Source organism: Penaeus vannamei, chromosome 16 (genome assembly GCF_042767895.1).
Source record: "Penaeus vannamei isolate JL-2024 chromosome 16, ASM4276789v1, whole genome shotgun sequence".
Lineage (NCBI taxonomy): Eukaryota > Metazoa > Arthropoda > Malacostraca > Decapoda > Penaeidae > Penaeus > Penaeus vannamei.
In genome coordinates, this window is record NC_091564.1 from 17,339,326 (window position 1) to 17,349,325 (window position 10,000).

At 36.4% G+C, this 10,000-nt stretch overlaps 2 protein-coding genes across 2 annotated transcripts in view; one reads left to right on the top strand and one right to left on the bottom strand.

The window, feature by feature from the left end:
* The window catches only part of LOC138864389 (prostaglandin D2 receptor-like), a 280,761-nt gene that overhangs the window by 88,846 nt on the left and 181,915 nt on the right, over positions 1–10,000 (bottom strand). The gene's annotated exons all lie outside the window — the stretch shown is intronic.
* On the top strand, positions 3,272–7,147 carry LOC138864390 (galactose-specific lectin nattectin-like). The gene is made up of 6 exons (XM_070131284.1): positions 3,272–3,318; positions 4,289–4,485; positions 5,096–5,116; positions 6,061–6,252; positions 6,617–6,671; positions 6,950–7,147. Exons 2-6 carry the CDS (start codon positions 4,452–4,454, stop codon positions 7,116–7,118), a joined length of 471 nt encoding a protein of 156 aa, XP_069987385.1. The 5' UTR covers positions 3,272–3,318; positions 4,289–4,451; the 3' UTR covers positions 7,119–7,147.

Genomic DNA, 10,000 nt, shown 5'->3' on the forward strand with positions numbered 1-10,000 from the left:
TATACACATACCCCAGATATCCCCCTTCGTACTTTTTATTCTAAGTTCATTTCAGAATGAAGAAAATTAATCTTCTGATGACTTCCGCCTCCTCTTTTTAAGGAAGAAAGGGCCGCAGTTACCCGCCCTCCCTCCTCATCACTTAAGGCAAAGGTCTGTTTCATAATCCACCGCTCCATTATACTCATGTATTGTACCTCCTATGCTATACCTCTAGGACAAAGCTCCATGCAGGGTGAAAAGCACAGAGCACCTTCAGCCTTTTCTAGCCCTATGTCTGCTCGAACTAGAAAGCTCTGGCCCGTGCAACTTCCTCTGCAACGAAAGGCCGGGGAGCTTCCATGCGGGACACTCGAGCCCCGACGGTCGCGTTCAGATTGAAATTTCAAAGGGGCAGCTCAGCCGGCTGCAAAGGCAGTTCAAGGAAAATGACATTTCGTATAATTTTGAGAAAGAAAGAAAGAAAGAAAAATAAAACGGAGGGAGAATTACAGAGAGATTGAGAGAGTAGATATATAGACTGGTAGATAGACAGAGAGATAGATAGAAAGATAGATAGATAGATAGATAGATAGAGAGAGAAAGATAGGATAGATAAGATAGATAGATAGATAGATAGATAGAGAGAGAGAGATAAGATAAGATAGATAAGATAGAGAGAGAGAGAGAGAGATACATAGATAGAGAGAGAGAGAGAAAGAGAGAGAGAGAGAGACAGACAGACAGATAGAGAGATAATGAGAGAGAGAAAAAAGAGCAAGGGAGACCTATCCTCATCATAACTCAGACAGTCAGTCGGTTTGTTAAAATTGTGCCAGGCAGGACCTAGCAGACATTCATTACACAGACACACATACACTGATATAAATGTATATCTATCAGTCTAGACATGCATATCTACCGTATCAATCGATATATAAATGCGTATATCTATTTGACAGATGGATAAATTGCATACATTTCTGTGTATAAGAATTTCTGTTTATAAGTATATTCGTTGGGTCGAGACTAGCACAATTTTAACAAACCGGCCGAGTGACTTTACTTCACAATCACAGAGAAATATTTATCCGTACTTAACCCCTTCCCTCCTTCAACATCGCCTAAAGTGAACTCTCCTCCTCGTCTGATTGTCTCTCGTACTAACATTAGCCTGACTGACATGTCCATTCTAGCTGCCCAAGACCTTGAGAAGATGTCACCTTTCATGACGCAGTTGTCATTCTACAAGAAGTCTCAAAGTAGCTTGTGAAGACGGTGCATTATGCGCGTGTCAGTCACACACTCAGAGACCCTGTCACCTGTGTGAACTTGATAAGATTACGAATAAATGATAACAGCGAAGCCAAGGCTTTCAAGACTAAATCAACGACTGCATATGATTTTAGTGACTTTCTCGTATATACATTGAGGCTTTGACCGTATGAATAACTAGTAATATCACTACTAGCGGTAGACCACAACGTGCCATTGGGGACTTGCAATAAAAAGTCATTGTGGTATTGTCGTTTAAAGATGAAAAAAACTGACTTTAGCCATGCATTGAATATCTACGACTAATTGCCAGAAACAATTTTTCTTCGTAATTCAAGCTGACGGCCGCTGTTGCCATTGTAGCGGTTTTCCCGAAAGAGTTTTTCAGTTATGATCTAGCGGGAAAACTGGAAAACTTTACCCCATACTTAGCGATTTTTTTAAAGTCCTTCTAGCGGGATATTAAGGAGTTTTACTCTTTTGTCTAGCGGTTTTGAATTCAAGTCTAGCGGTTTTGTAGAAATATGAATGGCAACACTGCTGACAGCATTCGGCGAACCAGAAAACAGACGATAATACGGAGAGACTTAACAAATATCTTAAGAATATATTCCTTGGGAAATAGTGGTAAATCTAGGGGACTGGGGAAGGGGTAGGACTGCTGGGTATGTGCCCCCCCCTCTTTATTGTTATACTTATACTTGTTATTATTTGTATCCCTTATATCATTATCATCATCTGTATCATTATTATCATTGTCGTTATTAGTGTTATTATTACTATGCCTCTTCTTATCATTATTATCATAATTATCATAATTGTTATCATCATTATTATTACCATTATTATTGTTATTATCATTATGTCTATTTTATTATTATAATCATTATCATTATTATCATTATTATTATTATTATTATTATTATTATTATTATTATTATTATTATCATCAATATTACATTATCTATACCATTATCATTATCAAATAATAATTATTATTACCATTATTATCTTTCCTATCATTATCATTATTATCATTATCATTGTTATTGTTATCATCATTGTAGCATTGCCATTATTTTATTATCATTATCATCACTGACACTATTGTTATCACCATCAACATTATTGTTATCATCCACCCCCTCTCAATTCCACCTCGGTACATCGCTCCACATTCTCTATTCCACCCCCTCACCCCCCCCACCCTCCATCCCCCACCCTCCCTGTTCCTCGAGAAGACATGACAATAATGAATGCTGACACAAGCTTGAATCACGTCGTCAGATTTCGTGCGCTCTTAAGCATGAATGCATGTCAGATATAACGAGGTCGCCTGTTAATAAGCTGCGAAACACGGCCATGGAACAGTCGGTGGCAATAGCTTGTTAGCTGAAGTTCGAAGTTTAAAGGTCTTCGTGAGATTTCCTGGTGGTTCAAGGTCATCTGCTTACATGGTCTGGCTCCCGTCTGACCTTGGGTGGGAATCTCTATCTATCTGTCTCAATTTCTCTCTCTCTCTCTCTTCCTTTCACTTTCTCTATTTCTCTTTGTCTCTATTCTCTCTCTCTCTCTCTCTCTCTCTCTCTCTTTCTCTTTCTTTCTCACACCAATCTATGTATATCTGTTTCTAGCTATCAAACTATCCCACTATCTAGTGATCTGTCTACTTATTTACCTATCCATGCAATATGTATATATATATATATATATATATATATATATATATATATATATATATATATATATATATATATATATATATATATGTGTGTGTGTGTGTGTGTGTGTGTGTGTGTGTGTGTGTGTGTGTGTGTGTGTGTGTGTGTGTGTGTGTGTGTGTGTGTGTGTGCTTTTATTTAGAGTCTCAAAGTCACGGTGCTTTATGAAGAAAAGTTATGAAGAGGGATCTATTTCTCAACGACTGCTTAGGAATTTCCTCATACCTGTCGCCTCTCACACTCTTTTTTATTCATAAAAACGTCATAAATTAATTGAAATTCGATAGTGAGTTCGTGAGGTTTATCTGAAAATGCGCAGTCATGGCAGTCGGCTGAGAAACAGGTGAGAGCTTTCCAATTACGTTTATAGGTATCTATGTAGGTATGTATGTACCCGTTTTTATATACTGTAGTATGTAGTAAAATGTGAGTGTATGTATTCTAAGGTTTAGATTTTTTTAATGGATTGCCGTAGAATAAAAGACGAAGATGAGAGTAAATAAGATAAAATATATATAAATCAGATTTTAAGAAAAATGACGAAACGAAACTACACGTAGAAATGATGAATGGATAAACAAATAAAAAGATAAATTAAATAAATCAACAGTAAAATAAACTCTAGTGGGTCAAGGTGATTACCTACCAAACAAATTGCATTAATCAATCTACAACAAATACTACCCTACTCTTCGCGTCTTGGTTCCCCTGCCTTTGACGTGTGACTGAACGGCAGTTAATTTGTGAACATTTCAGCCGAGTGAAGGACTCTTGGGAAGGCAGCGAGTGGTCTGTTCCGCCACACACACACACACACACACATGGAGGAGTGTGCACGCGGACCTTTCGCACTGGAAACGTGCACAGGTCAATCAGACGCATCCGTAACTGTCTATCTGGCAATATTTCATCTCTCTCTCTCTCTCTCTCTACATATATATATATATATATATATATATATATATATATATATATATATATATATATATATATATATATATATGTGTGTGTGTGTGTGTGTGTGTGTGTGTGTGTGTGTGTGTGTGTGTGTGTGTGTGTGTGTGTGTGTGTGTGTGTGTGTGTGTATGTGTGTGTGTGTGTGTGTGTGTGTGTGTTTGCGTGCGCGTGTGCCTATCTATCTTTGTAAATATGAAAACTAAGGGACAGACATGAATATCTTTCCAGTTCATGTTTTTTTTTTTGTGAATACCTCAAGAGAGAAATACATAACATCCCAGCTGTCGGTATCAAAAGCAATTGCTTGTTGACTCGAACGCACTTCGCTGGCATGAGAAAGACCACGTGCATTGCAGAAGACGCGTGGGAATCGCCACCTGTCCTTATCTACCCACCGTCACACAAGGTTGGGCTATTTACAGCGGTCTAATTAAAGAGTCCACGAAGCCTATATAAGGAGAAGAGGAGAAGAAGCTCACGGAGAATATCTTCGGCGCATCTTGGAGAAAGTTCGCGAACATGAAGCTTCTGTTGGTGCTGTTGGCCACGTGTGGTATGTAGTTTTTTATTTGTTGCTTTCTCTGTCTGATTCTTTCTCCCTTTGTTGGTCTGTCTGTCTCTCTCTCTGTCTGTTTGTCTATCTGTCTGTCTGTCTGTCTCTCTTTCTCTCTTTCTCTCGCTCTCTGTTACCCTCTGTGTGTGTGTGTGTGTATTTCTCTGTCTCTCTCTGTTTTTCTCCATTTTCCCGCCCCACCCTCTATATGTCTGTATGTATGTCTGTCTCTCTCAGCCCCCTCCTCTTCTTTCTTTATATATTTTTTCTCTTCGTCTCTGTTCATGGTATTCATCTTTCTCTATAAATATTTTCATCATCAGTTACTATGTCTATAATTTTCGTAATTTCATCTTGTAGAACAAATTGATTTTTGAAATAACATCCCTATTCTGTTTCTTATGTACGACAATATTTAATAATAAAATAAAAATAAACATAAAAATACAATAAAACTAAATAAAAATAAAAAATAAATAAAAATAATAAATGAAAATAAAAGGGATATTTGATAGACAATAAAAAGGGATATTGGGCTAAAAACTACCTTTTTCCTCTTATAAAGTTTGTTCATACGATTGAAACTGACATAAACACATTTCTTTTACAGCAACGTTCTGCGCTGCACAAGGTAAGTAGTGTGATATTTTGTTTGTTATTATTTCCTAACTTCCTGCTTATTTCTTTTGTTTTATTACTTAATTTTTTATTTTGTCTTTATTATTATTTTTTATCATTATTATTATTATTATCATCATTATTATTATTACTATCATTACTATTATTATTCTTAACATTATTATTATTACTATTACTTCGACTATTATTATTATTATTATTTTTGTCATTATTATTCTTATTATTCTTATTCTTATTATCATTATCATTATTAACATTATCATTGTCATCATTATTGGCATTTTTGTTATTATTATAATGATCATTATTATAATTATTATTATCTTTATTACTTATTTCTTCCTCCTTCTCCCCCGATAAGCTCATTAGTTACACATTTATTGTTACTTTATGTCCTTTACTAACACTTTCACTTGCTCTGTTCTTTTATTATGATTTATATTTGTCTATTCATTTATCTATTCATCATCATATTTTGCATTTGTCTGTTTTCCTTTTCTTTGGATCATGCACTGATTAATTTTCTTTCTGTTTTCAAATTGCCTTTTGAGGATTGACTCCATTAATTACAAGCTATTTCTACATTTTCTTTCTTTATGGGAAGGCGTACTTCAACATCATTATCTTCCCGTTTTCTTTTTTTGTGGGGGAGGGGGAACTTGAACATCATCTTCCCGTTTTCTTTCTTTTTGCGAGGGGGAACTTCAACATCATCTTCCCATTTTCTTTCTTTTTGGGAGGGGGTTCTTCAATATCATCATTTTCCCGTTTTCTTTCTTTTTGCGAGGGGGAACTTCAACATCATTATCTTCCGTTTTCTTTCTTTTTGGGAGGGAGAACTTCAACATCATTATCTTCCGTTTTCTTTCTTTTTGCGAAGGGGAACTTCAACATCATCATCTTCCCGTTTTCTTCCTTCTCCCACCCCCAACTTAGTTAACCCGTGTCCTACTGGCTACGTCGACTTTTGGTTGGACTCGGTCACCCCCGTGTGCTTAAGCTTCGCCACATACGGGAAGGGAACGTGGACGAACCTCCGACAGATGTGTCAAGCCCAAGGAGCCGATCTGGCCAAACTGGATGGCAATCTTCACTTCCAGGTCATCCAGTATATTAATCAGAACCCAGGTATTTCTTCGTTTTCTTCTCTCTCTCTCTCTCTCTCTCTCTTTCTCCTCCCCCATCTCTTCTCTCTCTCTCTCTCTCTCTCTTTCTCCTCCCCCATCTCTTCTCTCTCTCTCTCTTTCTCCTCCCCCATCTCTTCTCTCTCTCTCTCTCTCTTTTATTATTTTTTGTTACTAAACTTAAATCCGGATCAGTAAATCCACGTTATTCCAAAATATAAAAAAGTATTAAAAAAGTAGCCTAATAAAATTACACTGAATTTGATGAAAAAAATGGATTTCATTGAGAGCACTGGACTTCGTTTTTTATCTCTTATCCTTCATTTACTTCCCATTTACTCATTTATTTTCCTGTTCTTTAATCGCAGACTTGATGGACGAAGCTTTCTGGATCGGAGGGACTGACGCGGCAAGGGAGGGCACGTAAGTAAACCTGTTCTATAAATCACGTAGTCAAATAAATACTATTTTTTGAAGACAATTATTAGATCAAAGGCCGAATAGCACCTTTTCTTTATCAATCTCAATGATAAATTATGGGTGAATAATCCTTTTATTTACTAATCTTAATGATAAATATGTTCTCTAGATGATCTTTCTTTACCCTATTATAAACTACAAACAGCTGGAAACGAATATGATTTAGTTCTCCGTGAAGTGTCATAACCCGATTTCACTTACACTTACACTTGTCATTTCAGCTGGTTGTGGGCAACGGACAACACCGCTATGGACATGCAGAGCCCCCCGTGGTACCCAGGACAACCTAACCACGGGACAGCTGCGAACTATGCTTGTCTGTACACGCCTGACTTCTTTTTCCACAGCTGTGACAATGACCGGAAAATATATGCTATCTGCCAAATCTAAGACGAAAATATATGGAAAAGCCTGACTTATCCTTCGTTTTCCTCTGACCTTGCGAATTGCTAGTTTATATTTCTTATTTTTTCGGTGTGGGTATAGGTAGATAGATGGAGATGGAGGGAGGGAGAGAAGAGGGGAGAGGTGAGGAGATGAGAGAAGAGAAGAGAGTGAGGAGAGCAGTGGAGAAGAGAGGAGGAAAAGAAAGATCGCTTGCAATGCCAGACAAGATATAGAGTAAATACCTCTACAATGGGCTTAGGGGGGAAAGGAGAAACCATTCACAGTGTGCACCTGCGAGAAAATTAACAGAAAACAGGGAAATCTCCAGGAACATGGGGATCCTATGCAAAATATATACTACAAGAACCGAAAAGGAAAAACGTAATATCAACGATTCTTAATTTCTGGCAGAAGTTTCGCGTAAAAATGTAAGCGGGGAATAGCTTCCAGAAACACATACATTTGTTACAATATAGGTCCTTTCCATATTTGTTACTCGTCAGCACTTAAACGACTGTGTGGTTTCTCGAATTTAAAGTATGTAGTGAACTCTTTAAGTAGGAGTCAGTAGAAGAAAATGCAAGCTGTTTTGACGAATGCATTATATAAGATGTAAAGAATATGTGTATAGAGGAAAGTATTAGCTTATATATATCTAATGGCATGGAACCGGTATAATAATGACAATAATACTAGAAATAAGTAATTATGAGAATAACAAGAGATGAAGAAATATAGTATTACAATCTGCTCTCACAGTACGGAGCATAAGTATATATAAGATGATATAAAAATCGATTTAAGGATATTCATAATTGCAATGGTAAATACTGAAAATGTCAAAATGTGGAATATTGTGTGACATGTACGTGTCTGAGTGCATGCGCGCGCGCGTGTATGTGTGTGTGTGAGAGAGAGAGAGAGAGAGAGAGAGAGAGAGAGAGAGAGAGAGAGAGAGAGAGAGAGAGAGAGAGAGAGAGAGAGAGAGACTATAGCATATTGCATAGCATGCCACGTGGTCCGAGTCCACACCACATGGACAGACCATGTGGTCCGTATCCACAGCGCATGGCTCGTGAGACACACGCCGTCGCCTGCGGCCGCAGGTCAGGGATATAAAAGCTGAGCCGATGTGACCTATGGCCGAGCCACTCTCGAGAAAAGGCCCGGGCGAAGCCTGTCTTCGCAAATCTAACTGAACTGACCTCGATCTCACACTCTTCTCAGCCCGTACTGCGCGGACCTCTGCCTCCCGCCTCCTCCCAGCGGCTGCCCTCTCCCGGGCCAGGCCGTCCGCTCAGCATTGCCACTTATATCGTGTTCTTCTATATATCTCGTGTGTTCTTAAATAAAATTTGAAGCCGTAAACGGTGTATCATTACTGCCCACCAGTATTCAACCATATAGGTGGTTTATCACCTCTTATAGAGAGAGAGAGACAGAGACTGAGAGAAAGACAGACACACACACACACACACACATCTATAGATAGTGTGGGGTCCTGTTTTAGAAGAATTTTATGTGTCTGTTTATTAAACACTCTACATAGTTTTTCTCTTAGTTTGAGTCTACATATTTATTGTTGTGTTAACGGTTCAAAGGTTTTTGTCTGTCTCTTGTACGTGTGTTCATTAAAGATGACTTTATATAGGCTTGGTGGTCTTGTATAAGCACATTCATATAAAAAAATGTATCATTATAATTTTTTTATTTCACTTTATCCTTGATTATCTATTTGTTTATTTATGTATTATCATTATAATTATTATTATTAATATCATCATCATAATCATTATCATCATCATCATCATCACCGTCATCATCATCATAATGATTGATGTTACTATTACTATCATAATTAATAAAATCATCATTATTCTTATTACTATTGTTATCATTACTATCATTACCATCATTATTATTTTTTTCCTGTTAACTCAGAATAAGCTGAGATTAAATATTAAACTTTTATTAAATATTTTTTGAAAATGTTATTCAAGGTTATCTTTTAATCACTCTCATCATTTTTTCCATTATGGTAATAAAATAAATGGCTCACCTTTTAAAATATATTATTCATTTATTAAGATTCGCTACCATTATTCCTTAACAAGAAGTGGAAGCGTAGAATTTCAGATATAAACAAATAAAAGAAATTGGTGCATGCGAAGGATAAGAGAAAATAAATGAAAGAAAAATGAAACTTAAAACAATTAGATGAAAAAAACAAACAAACAAATAAGTGAAAGTAAGATTAAAGGAAACGTACATGCAAATACATAAAACAAGTAAATGTAAGTAAATTAAAGGAATGTGGCACGCGCTGGGGACACAGCAAATAAATAAAACAAATAAACAAAAAATAAACGAAATTGGCAGACGACGAAAGACACAAAACAAAGAAGTAAAGAAAAAAAAAAAAAAAAAAAAAAGACACGTGCAAGGGGCAGACTAAATGAAAAATGAATGAAATTGGCACACAGAAGTGACTCTTTCCTGATCTGATCCATCTACTTCGCATTTGATGACGTCATAGATATGGTTATCAGCTGTTTATGGAACACGTCATGAATATCTAAGCGGGGTCGGAAATGCGCAGTTGATATGTGCCTTGATTATATTTCTCATATACATCTATACATAAATACATATACGTACATACATATATATATATATATATATATATATATATATATATATATATATATATATATATATAAACACATATGTATAAATATATATATATATATATATATATATATATATATATATATATAGAAAAAGAGAGAGACAGAGAGAGAGACAGAGACAGAGAGAGAGAGAGAGAGAAAGGAAATCATTTTCTCTCCAGCACCGATCTTCAAATGTGGCGAAGATTTCCCACG

What these genes read in the sequence shown, in the direction of transcription:
- LOC138864390 (XM_070131284.1), top strand. Translation starts at nt 4,452, where the DNA reads ATGAAGCTTCTGTTGGTGCTGTTGGCCACGTGTG. An exon ending in GTATATTAATCAGAACCCAG is followed by an intron (nt 6,253 to 6,616) that starts GTATTTCTTCGT and finishes CTTTAATCGCAG; the next exon opens with ACTTGATGGACGAAGCTTTC. An exon ending in GACGCGGCAAGGGAGGGCAC is followed by an intron (nt 6,672 to 6,949) that starts GTAAGTAAACCT and finishes TTGTCATTTCAG; the next exon opens with CTGGTTGTGGGCAACGGACA.